The sequence below is a fragment of the Uncinocarpus reesii genome, genomic scaffold (genome assembly GCF_000003515.1).
Source record: "Uncinocarpus reesii 1704 scaffold_4 genomic scaffold, whole genome shotgun sequence".
NCBI classification, from domain to species: domain Eukaryota; kingdom Fungi; phylum Ascomycota; class Eurotiomycetes; order Onygenales; family Onygenaceae; genus Uncinocarpus; species Uncinocarpus reesii.
The window spans coordinates 2,442,880-2,461,757 of NW_003052497.1; the positions used below are offsets into that span (position 1 = coordinate 2,442,880).

Genomic DNA, 18,878 nt, shown 5'->3' on the forward strand with positions numbered 1-18,878 from the left:
TCCGAAGCTCTGATAAAAGTAAGAAGACTATCTCCTTGTCCATCCTCTGCCCATTGAAGTGGCAATTCTCCGGCTAAACCCTGTCCGCTGATTAGCCTCGGTCACGGAATCTCCCGCGCCTTTTGTGACACGACCAGAAGGCCCTTGTTGGTGAGTCGCTCGCCCAAAGCGCACAAAAACACGCCGATCATGGAGGCTATCAAAAGTGCGCTGCTCGCTGTCGACTTGTCTTGCGTTCAGTAACCATCGCTCTCCATACATTACTGGCATGTTCACAAGGATCTGTACCCAGTCATTCTATTTTAAACTAAAACATTGCTTCCCAATAAACAGGTCTTATCAATATGGCAAACCCCATTGACCCCATGGTCAAGACATATGCAACGCCGCCGCCAAAAGTCTCAAAGGCAGACTTTGTTATCGGCGGTATCCTGTGCGCTGTTTATGGGCTAGAGGAACTTCCGCCTCACGGCAAACATGTTTCCTGTTTATATGTGTTGCACGCACGGGGAAATGCGATGCAAAGTATGGAGGGCATTGCAGCTACTGCTGTTGCAGACTGGAATGGAAGGCTAAGGACGGGAAAGGTCGCCACAAGCCAGCAGGACCAAGGTCTCATCGCAGTGTGTTTTGATCAGAGGAATCACGGCACGCGCCTGGTTGACAAGCTCCGAAACGACTCCTGGAGACAGGGAAACCCAAATCATGCGCAGGACATGTTCTCCGTTTTCAGTACGTAACTGCTCTTCTCCAAACTCGATTGCCTGCGAGCAACCCCGGCTCCGCATAGCCCCTTTTGATGGTTGTTGGTTACATACGTCCATTCCTAGCGCGTTTAGTAGCCGAAGATAAAAAAGCCCAGACTGACATGATTACAGATGGCACGGCTCGCGACGTCTCCCAGATCATAGACACCATCGGCAGCTATGTCTTTCCAAAGGCTGATCGCCACATTGTCTACAATCTAGTTCTTGGCGTCTCCTTGGGTGCCCACGCCGCATGGCACTGTCTTCTCCATGAACCGCGCATCCAGGCCGCCGTCATCATCATCGGATGTCCAGACTACGCCAGCCTCATGGCCGATCGCGCCCGGCTCTCAAAGCTAGCGTCTTGGAAAGATGGTCACCCTCCCGGCTCCCAGTTCCTTGGCTCCGAAGACTTCCCTCAGAACCTCGTGGACTTGGTCAGGACTTGGGACCCGGCTGGATTATTGCTGAGCTACATGAATGAACCATCCTTGGACAGTCCCATCCGGAACAGACCCGTGCACGACCCAACGGACGCAGAACAACAAGCCTTGAAGCCAATTATGAGACGGTGCCTGGGTGGAAAGAGAATCCTGAACATCGCCGGCGGCTCTGATAAGTTGGTGCCGTACAGCCGTGGAGAGCCTTTCTTATCCTGGCTTAAGAGAGCAATCGCCCCTCACGGTTGGTTTGCCGACGGAAAGACGTCTCTGGAAGATGTAATATTTGAGGGGGCGGGGCATGAAGTGACGCCCGCTATGGTTACGGAGGCCATTCGCTTCGTTGGCGAAACGTTGGCTTCAAGCCGGGGCGAACCTAACTTGGGTGTTGTTCGCATGTCAAGGATTTAGAAGACTGAATGTTGGATCACAGGTTCCAGTACGGGGCATCGGTCTCAACTAGTCCCATGCACGCCAGATGGCTTTACTGGAGGCATTCTTGTTGTTAGCTATGCCCTGAAAACCGCCAGTAACCTAGAAGACAAACAAATTTGAAAGTTAGACCCAAAGATAGAATACATAGACAAAAGGGGTATTTTAGTGATGTCGCATCTATGGAGTAGACATGGTGACTTTGAATCGCAGTGTTTGGAGGTAAACTAAAGCATAGGTAGCCTCGGGAGAACTCAAACAAAGATGAGAAACACTGATTGATATTAATTCTAGCATCATTGTTAACTAATCTGTGCCGGCTTGATGCTTTCGCGTCCATTCAGTTATCGCGTCAATATCATGACATCTGGTTTTTACATCCCATGTTATAAAAGAATTTGTTGCCCGTTCCTTCGGTGACATGGACAGGTATTCCTGTGAGTACTGCTTCTGCCCGGTGTTGTCTATGTACGTGTAATTCTCGTTCCACCAATGTACCAATGACGCATCGCCGTTACACATTATTGTTTGACGAAGGAGATCGAAGCAATGATCTGGATTAGTTATTAGCGCCTCAACCTGTATTCGGGATTCGGAAAACAAGATGAACTTCATCTGCATACTTTTATGAAAAGTGATCACTTCCTCGGACTCGTGTGCAAAGAACTTATCCGCATAAAAGGTCTTGCGTATCCGATTTAGGCAATGGAGCTGATGAAATACAGACACACCATATACATAGTGCCCTGGTTTAAACCAGGCTTCCACTGTCTCTGGGAGCTTTGCGGCCCTTTCCTTTGATATCACCACGGTTCCCTCGCTGGCTATAAAAACCATATTGTTAGAGGCAGTTCACAGCTTCAAAGGCGGAACAAATAAACTACTTACGTCCCATACTAGCATTCCAAGCCCGTTCTACTTCGTCAGATGTTTCGGACTGGAATATCTTCTGCGGCCTAAACTGCGTATTCACATACTTAACTGCCCCATCTTCCCATATTGGCGCTGTTGATTGTCAAAGTAGTTAGCGGCCGAAGCATCACAGGCTGACAACGACGAAGGCACATACAGTATGGAGGATCGGGTATTCCACAATTCCTCGGTCGATATATCGACGCCCATAGGCCGAGAAGGAAAATGGAGAAGCAGACATTCAAGATTGTGCAGGTTCGGGCGGAAATCGTCCACATCCTTTGCCTATCCGTTGACCTCCTTTTCTGCCTTAGAAATCCCTCATTTTCGGGAGAAAGTGCCTCACTGTCGCTTTCACTGCCTCTATCATGATCAAGCGGTGCGTATGTCGGTCCCGAGTTCACATTCTTCGTTCCGTCCATGCCTGAGGGATAGACAGTGTGTTCACCGGCTATGGCTTTGTGAATCTTGCGGTTTGGGGGAGTTCACGCCAGCATTGAATGATAATGAGAGGGTAAAGCAGTTCAGCTTAGGAATTTCGCTTCTTTCGATACCAACTGTGTTGTCAGGGCCTGGGAATATCAAATGTTAGATCCTTCCAGTAGCTTCACTTGGTCAAGATGTGACCGCTTGATAAGAGGAACCCCGAGTGTAGCCAGGCTGTCCGCCTCTGATGTCGTGATTGGTTGATTGAACCAACATATCTTTATCATCCTAGGCACCAGAGGAATACCCGGTAATATCCTAGAGAAAGTAGCTTAATCCCAAGCTAGGTCCTTGTCTAACATGTCTGAGAGTGAGCCAATGACATATTCAAAAGGTGTAAACAGATAGAAGATCATCCAGGCGTAGGTGGGTTCGAAATGACTTAGTTGGGAAGGACAAGGGCTGCGGGAGGGTTGCAATTGATCCTTGTCCGTGGGCGATAAGTGGGGGGACGGACGGAGTGCAGGTAGTTGACATTTGCACGGAGTATGCGTAATGTTAAGTGGAGTATTGATGTCGACGGAATCAAGAGCTCACAGCGACAGATACGTATATATAGAGGCCTCAATGCCTCTGGTTAGGTCAATGAAATCAACTCTTTACGAAATCAAACTCGGTCAATAATCCCTCCAAAGCAAATCTGCAGAGATATCTTTGTTACACACTCTGTTCAGCTATCAATATGCATCTCATCAAGACCATCGTGATGGCCACAGGCCTTGCTGCTCTCGCCTCTGCAGCGCCCGCTACTTCGGATGCCGCGATCGCCGGAGCCCTCTGCCCTCAGCTTAAGCAGCGCAACATCGACTCTAGCCTCAGCGCGGCAGATGCTAGAGACGCCCTTGTCAAGCGCGCCTGCGCCGGATTCAACTGGTTCGGTGCTGCCAACGAGGCCGATGAGGGTCTCACTAAGAGACTCTGCCCCCAGAAGCGTGATGTTGACGAGCTTGTCAAGCGCGCCTGCGCAGGATTCAACTGGTTTGGTGCCGCCAACGAAGCCGATGAAGGTCTCGCAAAGCGAGTCTGCCCTCAGCATAAGAAGCGTGAAGTTGAAGTTGAGGCCCGCGATGCCGACGCTCTTGTCAAGCGCGCTTGCGCCGGATTCAACTGGTTTGGTGCTGCCAACGAGGCCGACGAGGGTCTCGCAAAGAGACTTTGCCCCCAGAAGCGTGATGTCGACGAGCTTGTCAAGCGAGCTTGCGCCGGGTTCAACTGGTTTGGTGCTGCCAACGAAGCTCAATAAATGTATTGTAATGAAAAGCCCTGTCAAAGGTTGTTCCCAAAAATGGCACATAACTGACAACCCTCACAGCAGCCCGTCGAATCGATAGTCCGAGCTGAAAGCCTCCAGTTGTCGTGAGACGATGAAGGTTTGATGGATGCGGTTGCGGCGGTCTTGGCATGGGCTTCAGCTGCCGAGAATGAGCTTACATAACTAAGGAATTGGCGAGAGGATCGACGTTGCCCAGGGATTGTTTCTTGGAATCTGATATGTCTTGAATAGAAGTAGCTACTCTACCAAATCACTCTCTTGATTATCAACCGCATGTATGTACTCCCTGAGAACTGCGAATAGGAGAGACCTTGTGGTTATCAGTCCTTACCGAACCGATTCACGGCGCTGCATGCCCCCTAAAATAGAGCTCTACTCCTGCAGAGGATTGATCTGGCTACCCCAGCACAATCTTTCGAGTCATCAGTCTGCACGCGAACATGCCATCGCCAGCTCTCCCTTGGCATTTCGCGGGGTTCTGCAGCTCAAAGACCGGGGATTAACTGCGGGGGAATCGGCCCTCATAGAAAATTCGCCATTTAGCTAAGATCGACATTTTTCCAGTTGGAAGATACCCATGCCACCCTCACTTCCAACAATAATACTACCTTGACAATCCAGCGATGCCGAACCAAACCACAGGATTCCATGCCACCGCCTCACCGTGATACCGAATTCCAAGGCCCACACTCGAATGTAACGGACTACACTTTCCATTCAACCCGCCCTTGGGTTGCTGGCCGTTTTATTGCGCAGAACTCGGACCCCAAGACGTGGTAGCTCCTGCAAAACGAGCCCACAGGTGAGGGATATGCGGTTGGGAAATTTCCGGCCACTTGGACTTGGCACGATTGTTCAACATGGTTCCAGCATAGATGGACCTTTGAAATTTCTAGTATTCGGCGGGTATCGGATGTGCGGTGGTCACCAGTGCGGTCTCCGATTCTCTGTTGGTTGTCATCAATGATACATAAACTTGGCCTCCCAGCCCGACCTTTCCATCCCCGGCTGATTCTGGCGAGAGCAATGTGTGGAGCGGACGATTAAGCACATGTTTTTGATGATTATTCATTTCACCTATGAATGGTATTTAATGAGATCGTAACAAGCCGGGACGCAATTCATCTGCCCAACCCGTCTCTGGGGATCGGCACTGCGAAGAATTTTAGATCCCAAGCCAGACATGCTTCAAAGTTCATCGAGTCCAACACCGGTTTGTCTTTTTCAAATCCTTAGACCCCTGGAAAGAATAAAACAAGCCCCAGACTCGAACGTTGGTTTCTCGGCGTCTTCCCGCGCAAAAGGTCAAATCCTACTCATCCGCTTATGCCACCAACTCAACAACACCGCCAGCTTCCTTGATCTTTCGCTCAGCTTCCTTGCTTACGTAGCGTGCTCGGACAACCATTGGAATCTCTGGAAGTCTGCCCTTGCCCAACACCTTGGAGTATCCGAGGGAGAGGAGATCGAGAACAGGGGCGGTATCAGGCTTTTGCTGGCTCACGTAGGCGTCGCGCGTTTCCGCAGGAACCAAGGACCACAGCTATACAAAACGAACCATATCGATTAGTCCCCAATCGAAACATGCTTCATATCAATATCCTTTGTTGTTTTCTTTCGGCCGTAGAAAAATTCTCCTTCGTCACTGGCACGTATTTGCCCAACGTACCTTGTCTAAATTGATCGTTGGTTTCCAGAACTGGTTCATCGACTTGTGGAAATATCTCATTCCGACCTTTCCAAAGTAACCTGGGTGGTATTTGTCGAGATTGGTTCGGTGGTGATGCTGACCACCAGCCATACCGCGACCTCCGGGATGCTTGCGGTGCTTGCCAATGCGACCATAACCGGCGGAAACATGGCCGCGGCTAGAAAAAAGCACGAAACAACAGTCAGTACTTGCTGCGCGAAGAACAATTCGTTGTCGATGGACAGGCTTAGGACAGAACACTTGACATTCCGTGCGAAATTGAACTCGGAAAACTCACTGCTTCCTTGTCTTCGAGAATCTGGTAGGCATCTTGTCGACTGTGCTGTATCCGACAAGGGCGGTTGAGGTCGACTTTGCGGTTGGGCGTTTGACTGTTGACAATTCAGACGTCGAGATGTGTGCCAGAGCGGTTCGCTTGTAGGGTCAAGCCCTGAAATCTTGGCGCGTTGTTACATAAGCTAACTAGCCATGTTCGCGGACCAATCACCAAATATCCTTCGACCAACGACGACTTCCACTACAAATGTACTCCATACCTACTTCGCTCATTTTACCCGAGCTCATACGGTTATCACGCGTGCTTGGTTACCAAAAGCCATTCAATGGCGGCTCTATTAGCTGGTGTTAAAATTCAAATAGCTGGTATTACTCATTGCTTTAGACGACCGAGTACTAAACCTTCGCCTTGAAAAACATATCAACATCCCCTAGAGTATTCCTAATCGGAGCAGGAGTCAAGCTTTGTCGAATCCACAACGGCAGCTTGGACTGGATTCGCTGCGTTTCATATCGTCGGTCCAGCATGAAGATCGCAGCGTAATCTTGTTGATGCCTGATTGCTCTCCCTATACATTGATTCACTACCCGCATACAAGCATTCTCGTAAAATTCTCTGCTGGCAAGCTTCGCTTGGCTTCTTCTGCTCCCTTCCGGTCCAGCAGCTTTCTCATAAGCTCGATGTTCGACGTACTTCATTTTCGCTTCCCATTGAGCGCTACGGACGTTAGGAAATGGAAGCCCAATGACAATCACGCCTCTTCCAAGCCGATCGGAGAAGTTAATTCCTTCGGAAAGCTTCCCACCCATGACCGATAATAGCAATGCGCCTTTTCCTTCGTCTATGAGATTTGTGTACTTTCGGAGGAGTTCTTCGATGTTGGTGTTCTCCTCTTGCGATTCGTAGAGCAACGGTTTCAACAAGCCAATAGTTTCGATTATTTTTGGACCCGTTGAACCGGAAGGGAAATATTTCCATGCCTCTAGTACTTGTTGAAGGAATTTGTAGCTTGGGAAAAAAGCTACAACACCATCAGGAATCACTTTGCACATTTCAACAATGGTCTGGCCAAGATCTAACATCTACATACAGGTTAGTCCTCATCGACTGCTCTTGAGTAAGCCTAGGGCGCAATTCACTTACCATATCGCTAGACTTCCTTTTTTCAAATGTAAAATCGAATTCCGTGTTCCCAATTCCGCGTGAGATGGGCCTCGCTGTGAGATTTTCTGTCGGGATGACATGGCCATAGCTGAATGTTCGGAGTTTTTCTGGTGGAAGGTATGAGAAAAGGTGGTCCGAATAATCAGTCATCTGTATTTTGTCAGCCTCAATATACAGGAGCAACTCAGAAACTTACCGGGGACATTGTTCCTCCAGCTAGTATAACCGCCCTTGCTTCTTCCACAACTTCGCGAAAATGCTCTGTCGGGTCCAGTAACATGTACTTGAGGAGAATATCAGACCCTGTATTTTCGAAAAAAAGACGACCTTCAGCTGCTGGGTTCATCAAGGAAAGCAAGAATGACTGAATCTGGAACAACACAGGGACCGCCGTTCTTTGTCCGTTAACTTTCTCTTCTAAAGATTTCGACTTTTCCAAATAACCATCTATTTTTCGGGCTAATTTGCTTTCCTGTAAATACCGTGAGAGTTTGTGGGGATTGATTTGGTCGATACCTTTTCCACTCATTAATTGTGATGGCTCTACGGTTCCGTCCATCAAGCCTTTGGTAGCCACGTTCGACTCAAGATATTTTAATATGGAGGCAATTAGGCGCATAACTTGCGCGATGTATACTCTGTTTTTCCCTTTTAGTCGCGTTTTGTATTTCTTTGCATAGACGGTAACCTGCTCAAGGGCAGTCTGGAGCTGCTTGAGGGATATTGTCACTGAATGGATGTTGGCGATTACATCCATAAGGTTATGCGCCTCGTCAATGATAATAACGTGGTCCTTAAGCGAGATATCTAGGGCTTCCCGAGCCGACTTTTGAAGGAGAAGGGGATACGGAAGCGTCACAATCTTGGGTCATACTAATCAGTCTCGAATGACCGCGTAAGAAAGGGCGGTATTTCTACTTACTTCACTGTGTCCAATAACGGAACGTGTTGCATAATAGGGGCAAATTCCCATCCGCTCCCCAATCTTGCCTATGTCCTCAATATCTTGAACCTTAGCAAGAACATGGTCTCTAAAATCATTGATAGCTGATTCATTTTCTTGGGACGGAGCGAATGGACATTTTTGATCGGGGGGAACGCCAGGACGCTGCAAATCAAGACAACGCTCATTTATAGCTGTGGCATTCCCCAGACTTCGAACCTTTTGATTTATGCACATGGTTTTCCTCGAACCGAGAGAGACATGTTTCATGGACTCCTCTAATCCCTCTGGACGTGTGCAGTCGCCTTTACCCTCAATTTCACAATCCTCAACTTCTAACGGTATGCTGGGCGGTAAGGTCACTCGCCGCAACTCCCGGACAAATTGGCCTAGCTGGGAATGAGTTCTTGAGCAGTAAAAGATTTTGACTTCATCTTCCCCATCGGGATCATTGGATACTTTAGCTGAGCCTTTTAGCCTGTCAAGCAAAGCACGGGTCGAAGCGGAAAGGCCATTGTCGTCGTCGCCAGGCCCATGAGCTGAGGCCTCTGGGTCATCACTGTTGTAATCTTCTAATTCAAATTGGCGATCATCAAATTCCTCCCTTGAAGCGGATTGATTGTCATTCAATCGCTAGGTCCTCATCAGCATTGTGATAGCCAACAGAAGGTCATTTTGGTACGTATTTTTACCTGTTTCTTGAAGTAACGATTGCCTCCTGCGACTTTCTCACGCCGCCTCTCTTCCTGCTCTCGAACGCGTGTTAATCGCTCTTCTACTTGCTTTCTTTTTTCCCGGATGGCCCGCCTGCGTTCCCTCTTCGAATGTTCAACTATCCATTCCGGCTCATCGTCACCTATGGCCTAGTTAGTAATGAAGCCCTGGAAAGCTAAGGTGATCTCACCATCATTATTCTCTAGGCTTTCTAGAAAAGCCGACCGTTTGTGATCTCGCAGCCATGTTAACGAACCACATATCAGACTCAAAGACTTGCCCTGTTTGTAACTATCAACAATGCCCAACTACCAGATCTAGTTTATACAAGAATGTAAAGGCCATCACTGGATGTGACACGCGAGAAAACAATAGGTGATTCCTTACAGTGCCTATTTCAATGTGTTAAAGATTGTTCCACGTATTTCAAAGAGTTATCTGTGCTTGAAACAAACCTGTTGGAGATTCAAAAACGCCAACTTTGCGATCCTCAATGCAAGCATACAATGCTCGCATAAATTCAAGCTGTATGTTGTAAGGGGAATAAGGATGGTGGAAGGTTTGATTTGAGTTGTTCATGCTGGTTTGAGATCAAGTGCTTGATCAATTGCATGAGCAGTCATTAAACCCTCAGAGAAAAATAACTCTCTAACAACATTAATGATTTATCCATAGAGTTCAGCTTTCAGCCTGAGGAATGTTGTATTTTTACTTTGTTTAAACTGCCAGCTGCATCTCAGAAATCTGGTATGATGTTTCAGCGTTTCGCGCACAATTCTGACTACAAGAATGATGAAGAAATGAACGGACAGATTCCGCCATCAAGCTTCCGTGGCGCAATGGTAGCGCGTCAGACTTCTAATCTGAAGGTTGCGGGTTCGAGCCCCGCCGGAAGTGCACACACAAAATCATGGATTGCATGGATTGGGTGCTCATTCTTTTTGCCCCTTTCTCTGCAGACTTTCATTTGTCAAAATCAAGAGCGATTGATTGTGTTCAAAACTGAGCACTTTTTTTTTTTTGGGAAATATGAAACCAAGAGTATTGGCAGTCAAAGTTTAGGATTCCTTGGAGATCGGCACGTGTGGGCACAAATAGATCAGGGGAAGACTGTAGTCTCTCAGCCATTTATTTCAATATCCGCAGTAATAGATCAGGGGAAGACTGAAGGCTCTCAGCCATTTATTTCAATATTACTGCGGATATTGAAAATCCACAAACATCAGAGGCATTGCAAGGAGCCGACTTGGACGCGAACCTCCCCCAGGCTTGTTTCTCACTTAATTACCTCGTTGAAAGAATAGGTCCCTTCCCTCATTAATCATACCCGGCATCGCCGTTTCGAGCCTATACATACGAGCGACCGGTTGCTGTACCTGCTCAAAAACAACAAGCATCCCAAAGCTTGCTTTCGCCTCTTCCACCTGCTTCAAAGCTTCACGGAGTCCAAAGTCTAGAAAACCGTAAGAGAATTTTGATAACGATGATCACTGCGCCACTTGGACGACTGTGAAATGTGCTGAATCGCTGAGGTGGCACGCGTACGAAAGATAGGCCACATGAATACGCGCGGCTACACGACAAGCACCCGTGCTGTATCTTGGGAACAAACAACATAAGGCCGTCATTTTGATCTGCTATTGTGAGGATGGCCCTTCGAGCTGCTCTATTAAGAGCCTTTATTGCTCCGCGACGCTTCTACATTCAGGCACCGTTGCTGATTCGACGGTCTCGTACGATGGCCTCTTGCAACAGAATGATCGAAGAGCAAACGCTGTCATTCTATCATGAAAGACGTTACTATCCTGTTAGAATCGGTCAAATCTTCAGAAATAGATATCGAATCATCGCTAAATTAGGATATGGTGCTTATTCCACAGCCTGGCTTGCCTGGGACGAGATGTCAAGCCAATACACCACGCTAAAAATATGTGTAGAAACCGGAGCAGAGAACTCTCCCATTTTGAATGAAATCGACATGCTGCGGCGATTAAAGCAATATGCTGATGAGTTCGATCGGCCCGGTCCATGCTTTACGCGTCTTGCTCGCGATATCTTTGAAATCGACGGCCCTCATGGGCGTCATGTTTGCATCTCTTTCAAAGCCCAAGGCGCCAGCCTCCGGACGATGCAGGAGATATTTCCAAACGCACAGTTGCCAAGGCTGCTGGTGAGGTCTTTAATTCATCGCTTGTTTTTCTCAGTGAATTGGCTGCATGCAACATGCGGTGTTGTACACACTGGTATGTACAGAAACCTTGAAAGCGTCATCCCGCCATGTGCGTCATTCTGGCTCACTCACATCGAAGCCCAGACATTTCACCTATGAATGTTCTTTCAGAGATGGAGGATGAAGATTGCCTCAAAGACGTTGAGATCAATGGACATGATATTCCCAGTCTTCCCATCATGGATGCCAATGGCCACCCCGTATACTGCTCTACTGAGCTCCCACTAGAGCTTTCCGGGGTTCCTATCCTTGCTGACTTTGGCCAAATGCTCCCTGCTGAAAGGTGCACAAGTGATGTATGGTGTATGCCTGATTTATACCGTGCTCCAGAAGTCCTCTTAAAGCTTCCTTTTGGGTTCCCAGCTGACCTGTGGTCCATTAGTGTGATGGCAAGTATATCAGGCATACAAATGGGATATCGGAATACAACATTAACTGATTTGATGTTGAAAAATAGACACTTGAGTTGATCGAAGGCAGAAACCTCTTTGACCCAATAGACCACATCAACAATCAATATGTCCTTCCACTGGCATTGGCACAATATATCGGATATCTCGGTCCCCCACCTCTAGAAATGATCCAGAAGAGTCCGCTTTTCTCAACATATTTCGACAAGCAAGGTCAGTAGTCTCCTAACCCTTCTTTAGTCTTATGTAGCTCCAATCTTGATAATCAATCTATTAATCAAACACGTTTAGGAAACTGGGCTTCGGAGCCCCCAATTCCGCAAACCTCACTGGAGGAGTTTGTCACTACCATATCCCCAGGAGAAGAAAAAGACCAGTTTCTTCGATTTATACGAAAACTCTTGACTTGGGATCCTGAAGTCCGGGCAACAACAAATGAAATCTATCCGGATGAATGGCTCATGAGGAGTCATGAGGATATGTGGTAGAGCTTATGTTCTGCTCTCTTCTCTCTATTATCTGTCTTCAACTTCACATGTACCTCCACTTACGAAGGTCTGGTTACTTGGCATCTTTTTGATCTCGTCGATGCCTAGGCTACTGGGACAACGCGGTGCATGTGTACGTTCCTTCCAATATTTTGGTTGCTACATGTATACCCTATGCCGCTGTGAATTGTATTGTCACCGGGTCTAAGAGTCTTCCTGTTTCTGGAATCCCGTTGCAGAGCCTGGGTATTCAATAATATCTTCATACTCTCCATGACCATCTGGGTTGGCGAAAAAGAGTGCCTCCCTGCCTGTCGACTACAAAAAGTGGTCTCTGCAATCAGGGGTAACTGAGCATATCACAGACGATTTGAATTTGAAAACGCGAGAGTCCCTGCCCCCTTTTTATCAACTGTACTTTGGGTACGGCAGGAATGAGGTTCGACTCCTTCGAAGGAGCGATTACATACATGATACAGGGTTGTCCAGAGAATTACATAGTTTCCGGCACTATTAACAGTAAAAACATTGATGGTAATCAATAGGCCTAATAAGACTGGAGCCTGAGGGCACGTGCGTTAGGTCCCGTGATCCTGGTTGTGCTGAAGAACAGGTGAAGAAAGGCCTGCTATTCAATCTCAAGACTTCATGTGTTATGAGACAGAGAGTGAGCGCCTGGAGCTGGGAATTCAATTTTCGACACACTAAAATTTTGGTTTGGCTGATTGGCCGCTATAAGCCTCCATAGACAACCAGCCACGACTCCGCCGGATACTATTTTTACAGGGTTGTTGTGAATGGAAGCAGTGGGGTTCAAATTAACTGACCAGGGGATCAAAGTTCTCAGCAGGTCCCCCGTGAGATTTAATAATCTTTCGCATGGCTGCACCTTATGATTACTCCCGTCCCCATCTGGGAGCAACCTTCTACCCAGGTGCAATCGATGACTACCAAATGCCTGAAGTAATCTCTCCGGCACCCCAAAGGTAAGAAAGAGCACCGATCGAGCGTTTTAGTCGATCCCCTCTCCCACGGCTTCGAGGCTAATGGTGTCTTTTAACAGGGTGATGCCTGAAGTGCCAGAGAACATGCAAGACAATCTTGCACATCTTGAACAGGAAGCTTCTGGATCGAATCGAATGGCGCACCAATATCCTTCCGCACAGCGGCCAACGTTCCCGGCTCGGAATTCGTCCATGCCGAACCAAGCCTACAGGAATGTTGGCGACCCGTATGCGAATCAATATGCGCACCCTACATTCAACAGTCAGCCTCCGTCAAACGATTATATCGATCATCCGAATTTTTCGCCGTTTCCAGTCCTTCACGACGCACCACCCAACGTGCCTCCGAGTGATGAACAGCGCGAAGCAAATCTAGAGCGCGGCCGGGTCGCAGTGCTAGGTTCCAATGACCCGGAAATGCAGCTTGCGTGGGCTCAAGATGCCCTTTCCTACGTGGAAGTAGCCATGCAAAACGAACTCCGGCTGGCTGCATTTCAACCACCGAGGCCCCGTACTCCGCAGGTCGAACACCAGTTGAAGTCTGACGCTATCAACATTGTTTCGTTTTTAGCCGATCAGTCGCATCCGCGTGCCGAATTCATACGCGGTATGTGGCTCGAGTTTGGAAAATTTGGATTCCGAATCGACAAGAAGGAGGCTTTTAGGTGTTATCAACGAGCCGCCGAAAAGGGATATGCGAGGGCTGAGTATCGGATGGGCATGCAATTTGAAAATTCGAACGAACCGATGAAGGCCATCAAGCACTATGAAAACGGCGTGGGCCTTGGTGATTCCGCTTCGTACTATGTAAGGCCAGCACTTCTACTGCTTACACCGAGAGCTTGTTCTAATACCTTTCCAGCGATTGGGAATGATGATATTATTGGGACAACATGGACAACGTCAGGATTATGGCGTAGGCCTGGACCATATTCGTTACGCCGCCCAAACCTGCGATGAGAATGCACCACAAGGTGCTTATGTATGTTGGCAGCAATACTCTTTCACTATTATCAAAAACCATAGACTGACCCGACGTTCTGATTTATTCTAGGTTTACGGAATGCTGCTGGCTCGCGAACTTCCTCAGGTAGCGGTCCCCGAAGAGGTTTTACCTCTAGACTTGAATGGTGCACGGGTGAATATTGAAAAAGCTGCTTACCACGGGTTTGCAAAAGCTCAGGTGAAAATGGGAGCGGCATATGAGCTATGCCAACTAGGATGTGATTTCAATCCGGCGTTGTCTCTGCACTACAACGCGCTTGCGGCGCGGCAAGGCGAGCCCGAAGCCGAAATGGCTATTAGCAAATGGTTTCTTTGCGGACATGAAGCGCTTCTTTGATAAGAACGACGAAATGGCATTTGTTTATGCAAAGCGCGCTGCTCAAAATGGCCTTGCGACGGCAGAATTTGCTCTCGGATATTTTTACGAGATTGGGATCCACGTTGCCGTGGACATCAAAGAAGCTCGCGTCTGGTACGCAAAAGCGGCTGCCAGTGGTAACAAGGACGCTTCTTCACGCATTGACAGTATATCGAGATCGAAAACTCTCTCGAGAAAGGACCACGAGCGGGTTGCCATAGCAAGAATCAAATCACAGTATGCTTCGCATGGGCGGAATCAACAACAACGATATTCAGCCATGCAAAATGAGGTGCCAATTCAAGAAACCTTAGAAATGCCAGATCCGTCGAGAATGTCCATCTCTGGTGATCCCACTGGCCCTAGGCCAGTTTCGGCTGCCCCGTACCCCGAAGGCCCAAATTCCCGCTACGGGCACCCTAGCGGCTATGGGGGCCAGTACGGGCCTGACATTCGACCGAGCTCGGCTTTCAGCATCAACCCGAATATACGAGCGCCGTCTGTTCAAACCGGCCACCTTCCACCGCATCGTGTTCCGTCGGCAGCTCGCCCTCAGGGCTACGGGCCACCCGGAGGTCCTGGAGGTCCTGGGGGTCCTGGAGGTCCTGGAATGGCACCCTACCCAACTAATCAGGCGGCACCTTCACCAAAATTGGATATTGGCTTCTCGGCGCCTCCTGACCCGACAGGCGCTGACAGAAGACGAAAACTACAGCGGCCACCTAATGCGAACCCACCCCATCCTCAAGCAGCACAAGGTAGACCTGGACCTCCTTCGGATCCCCGACAATCGCGGATGGCTTCGTCGCCTAACCCGGGCGGCCAACCACCACATGGACAACAACCCGCTGGTCATTTCCCACCTCGAGGGGATTCCAGGCCTCAACCGCCAGCCGCCGCGAATGGCTCTCCAAACAAACCTGTCCAAAAGCCTCCCGGGGGATTACCGGGAAAAGGCCCCAAAACCTTTGAAGAAATGGGTGTTCCTCAAGGGAAAACAGAGGGTGAATGTGTAAGTAGAATCCCATGTTTTCCGTGCATATTCAAGATACTAATCAGCTCCAGATTGTCATGTGATCAAACCACCTCTCATTCTTGTTGGTTGTTTATAATTTTTGCATTAATAAGACTGTCTTCGCCATTTGCAGACGTATTCCGGGGCGGCGTACTGGCGTCGAGAGCATGGGTGCGACTAGGACGAACACGCCATATTTTCTAGAACGCAAGCTCCACATCGACTCCATCCACTTTATCATGAAAAGCGCGCCATATATTATACGCAAATTAGATTTGGAAATTCCTGGACTAGATGGGTGGCGCGGCTATTGTAGCTTTTGAATTGGATCCATCCATTAAGATGTCGATAGCTATGGATGTCACCAGCCTTTCCTGAAGATCTAGTGCCAGGACCTTTTTACAGCAAATACTTGGCGAGCTCGCTGCTTGTTTTGTTTATGCCTATTATCGTCGGTATTGTTACCAATCAATGTGCTATTTGCTTGCCCTTCTGAAAGCGGTTATTGCCCAAGCTATATTTTCTACTCGGCACTGTTAACAATTACAATGAATCTGAATTCACTACTGCCTACAGGGAGTTTGTTGACTCCCAAGGGCATCACATTGAACCAATTTTCCCCTTGATATATCCTTTGCTTTACATTTTGTCTTTCGCATATCAGACATTTCAAGAACAGTCTCGAAGAGCACCAAGGATTCTCGTCCCAAATCCTCTACCGAAGTTCGACATGAATATTTGCTTGACCCCCTTTGCGTATCCTCAATGTCCGATAAGCCCATTCCCGCCAGGTCGCTTCCGCCCCGACCAATCGGAGTTCGCCCTTTGGAATAGTGCCAAGCCGTATACAACAAGCTCACGTGGGAGGGATCAGCCACGAGGGAGAGCCGCACTCAGCATTAGGTAAGTCCAAGGCCACGTCCCAAAAGAGAAGCACGCCCTCTGCATCCGCCGTCTCCTGTTCCTTTGCTCTGGGTTCCATACTCGAAACTGGCATTCCCAGCACCTAGGCTTGACTTCAAGTGTCATGGCACCGCGGAAGGAAAAGACGGACAAGGCGGATAAGGGGTCTGCAGAAGACGGTACCTACTAACGGATCCAGTTTTGGTTGGCGGGGTTGAGTATATTGTCGGTCTGCAGAAGATCACTGACATTGCTTCGTCGACAAAAGGATGCGCCTTGATTCTAGAATACCTTCGTGAGGGAACTAATCCATGCGATTTTACATACATAAGCTAACAGTGCCTCGAACAGGACAGCAAAAGTAAGCCCTCGTCACAATGAGAATGCCCCATTATCTAACGGATTTTTACTGATTCTGTATTCGTGATCTCGCTTTGGAAAAAATGCAGCCGGCCATATTCAGTAAGCAAAAGCACTGGAAGTTCTGGTGGTGTCACTGCATCAATACCTAAGTACATCACAGGCGATTGACATCAGCGCCAACCTTCACAACAAGGTAACCAAAGGTAAGTGTCAACGTCAATTTCTTTATGTTGTTCTAAACGGTGGAATTCATTCAGGAATCGCGTGCTGACGCAGATGATATGTAGCGTACACTGCAAAGGCATTGAAGGAAATGCATGAGAAACGGCTAGTGGAAGGCAGGGTGTCAGGTAAAAAGTCGCTCTGGTCCAAGCTCCATGACAGCATTAAGGAGTTGAAACTCGTGCTTATGGGCAATCCGTGATTCAACCAAACACAGGCAAGCAAACCGTATACCATGCCATTCAAGATCCTGCGGATGAGGTTACTCCCGAACAGCTCGCTGCAATCGACCAAGAGATCGAGGCCGTTAAAAGTCGAGTCGTTTTAGCCAAATCACAAGAGAAATTGCTCAAGGCGGAGTTTGCTGCTCTCAATGCGCGCGTTTCCACCTCTGAGCTACGAGACCGAGCAGCTGCCCTGGAGAAGGAGAAGCACGAGGTACTAGCTCGTCTGGCTCCGTGTACATCTAGTGCCACACAGTCCAAAGCGGTCTCTGCTGAAGTGAAAGCTCAGGTTGCGAAGGAATGGAAGACGTGGCGAAGACAGGTAGCAGCACGAAAAAGAATATGTCACGAGATATGGCTGAGGTGCACAGAGGAGTTGCCCGAAAATGTACAAGGAAAGGAGGAGCTATGGGAGTCTCTTGGGCTGGAAGGAAGTTTCTGACAGTTTACTGCCAGTAATTATGCCTAAGCCACTTCAAACCTCGATGGTATTCTTAGGGCAAATCTTGTCAGATGGAACTCGTGGGGGTCGCGCGACTTTGGGCAATCCAAGCCTGACTAGTTAGCCGTAAAGTGATGAAATGAGAAAGCATCAGCTTGCGGCAGGGTTCTACCGTTGAAATATTTATCTGCTGGAATCGGTTTCGTTCTAGTGGCTATCCAGTAACCTCGGTCAGGAGCATCTAAGATACTGATGACTTGGTGACTGGGGGATTTTAATAATTTCACTGCATAGTTAATACTTTGTCAGTTACCCGGAGTTCATTTAACACATACACTGCAGCTGGTCGGTTTGGGGTTTTCAACAAAGCCATGGCTTCGAGTCGTGAGACAGCCAACAGGGGTTTGACTTTGAGCTTGAGAGCGATGCTCAACCACATGTTGCCCCTGCTAGTGGCATTTTGCCGTGATCCCTCACATCAGCTGCGGGACTCTGATGGCACACAACTTCAAACTGGGACAGCCGCGGAGTCCTGGGTTGGTACCCAAGGGGGGATGTGCTGGTTCTGGCTGATGGGTTGAATCGCCTGCCGGGTGCGAAAGCAGCCTGTTGTGCTGTACGACCGCAGCGCATGCAAGGCCCAGGTGACTTGCTGTTACCCCTCAGCCTGCGGTCATCTGCCCACGACGTGGAAGAATGTGCTGCCATGAGCCGTAACTTGACGACCCAGGCCCGTTCGAGCAAAGTCTCAGCGCGAAAACGTCTTTAATGCGTTTGGCTATGATGCGTAGTTACAGGGGCCCTGTGCTCATCAGCCTCCTCGCTTCCCTGGAGAGGTGTCCATATGCAGGTCCTTGGAGTTCGAGTTAACTAGCTGGCTACAAAGCACCTTTTTGAATCAGCATCCAGTGGGATCGAGCTGACCACAGCACTGAGAAAGAAATCATCAGCTCAGACTGTAGTCGAACCCAGGACAGTATTGGTTTATATAGTATTCACAGGCCACTTCTGCGGTGGTGGCCATCAACCAGCTGTTATTCACCGAGGAGTACAGTAGTTGACAATTGCTTCGCTATTGACAGACGCACCGACAGTAAAATGCAAGCGATTGTACAC

The 18,878-nt window shown here is 48.5% G+C and overlaps 7 protein-coding genes and 1 non-coding gene across 8 annotated transcripts; 5 read left to right on the top strand and 3 right to left on the bottom strand.

The window, feature by feature from the left end:
* Positions 1 to 344: 344 nt before the first annotated feature.
* On the top strand, positions 345 to 1,597 carry UREG_06963 (uncharacterized protein; the record flags this gene model as incomplete). Its single annotated transcript, XM_002583950.1, has 2 exons — positions 345 to 732; positions 879 to 1,597. 2 exons carry the CDS (start codon positions 345 to 347, stop codon positions 1,595 to 1,597), a joined length of 1,107 nt encoding a protein of 368 aa, XP_002583996.1.
* Positions 1,598 to 1,924: 327 nt separating this feature from the next.
* UREG_06964 (uncharacterized protein) lies at positions 1,925 to 2,952 on the bottom strand (the record flags this gene model as incomplete). The annotated part of the gene is made up of 5 exons (XM_002583951.1): positions 1,925 to 2,172; positions 2,242 to 2,442; positions 2,507 to 2,574; positions 2,596 to 2,623; positions 2,688 to 2,952. 5 exons carry the CDS (start codon positions 2,950 to 2,952, stop codon positions 1,925 to 1,927), a joined length of 810 nt encoding a protein of 269 aa, XP_002583997.1.
* A 746-nt stretch (positions 2,953 to 3,698) lies between these two features.
* UREG_06965 (uncharacterized protein) lies at positions 3,699 to 4,259 on the top strand (the record flags this gene model as incomplete). Its single annotated transcript, XM_002583952.1, has 1 exon — positions 3,699 to 4,259. The coding sequence occupies one exon, from the start codon at positions 3,699 to 3,701 to the stop codon at positions 4,257 to 4,259; it is 561 nt and encodes a 186-aa protein (XP_002583998.1).
* Positions 4,260 to 5,613: 1,354 nt separating this feature from the next.
* On the bottom strand, positions 5,614 to 6,309 carry UREG_06966 (60S ribosomal protein L28; the record flags this gene model as incomplete). The annotated part of the gene is made up of 3 exons (XM_002583953.1): positions 5,614 to 5,832; positions 5,959 to 6,157; positions 6,278 to 6,309. 3 exons carry the CDS (start codon positions 6,307 to 6,309, stop codon positions 5,614 to 5,616), a joined length of 450 nt encoding a protein of 149 aa, XP_002583999.1.
* Positions 6,310 to 6,672: 363 nt separating this feature from the next.
* UREG_06967 (uncharacterized protein) lies at positions 6,673 to 8,621 on the bottom strand (the record flags this gene model as incomplete). The annotated part of the gene is made up of 4 exons (XM_002583954.1): positions 6,673 to 7,359; positions 7,421 to 7,591; positions 7,638 to 8,303; positions 8,364 to 8,621. The coding sequence occupies 4 exons, from the start codon at positions 8,619 to 8,621 to the stop codon at positions 6,673 to 6,675; spliced, it is 1,782 nt and encodes a 593-aa protein (XP_002584000.1).
* Positions 8,622 to 9,923: 1,302 nt separating this feature from the next.
* UREG_08044 lies at positions 9,924 to 9,995 on the top strand. Its single transcript has one exon. It is a non-coding gene; the product is annotated as a tRNA-Arg (tRNA).
* Positions 9,996 to 11,375: 1,380 nt separating this feature from the next.
* On the top strand, positions 11,376 to 12,226 carry UREG_06968 (uncharacterized protein; the record flags this gene model as incomplete). Its single annotated transcript, XM_002583955.1, has 3 exons — positions 11,376 to 11,624; positions 11,786 to 11,951; positions 12,030 to 12,226. 3 exons carry the CDS (start codon positions 11,376 to 11,378, stop codon positions 12,224 to 12,226), a joined length of 612 nt encoding a protein of 203 aa, XP_002584001.1.
* An 879-nt stretch (positions 12,227 to 13,105) lies between these two features.
* On the top strand, positions 13,106 to 15,670 carry UREG_06969 (uncharacterized protein; the record flags this gene model as incomplete). Its single annotated transcript, XM_002583956.1, has 6 exons — positions 13,106 to 13,212; positions 13,290 to 14,037; positions 14,093 to 14,212; positions 14,285 to 14,413; positions 14,607 to 15,605; positions 15,659 to 15,670. 6 exons carry the CDS (start codon positions 13,106 to 13,108, stop codon positions 15,668 to 15,670), a joined length of 2,115 nt encoding a protein of 704 aa, XP_002584002.1.
* Between the last annotated feature and the right edge of the window lie 3,208 nt (positions 15,671 to 18,878).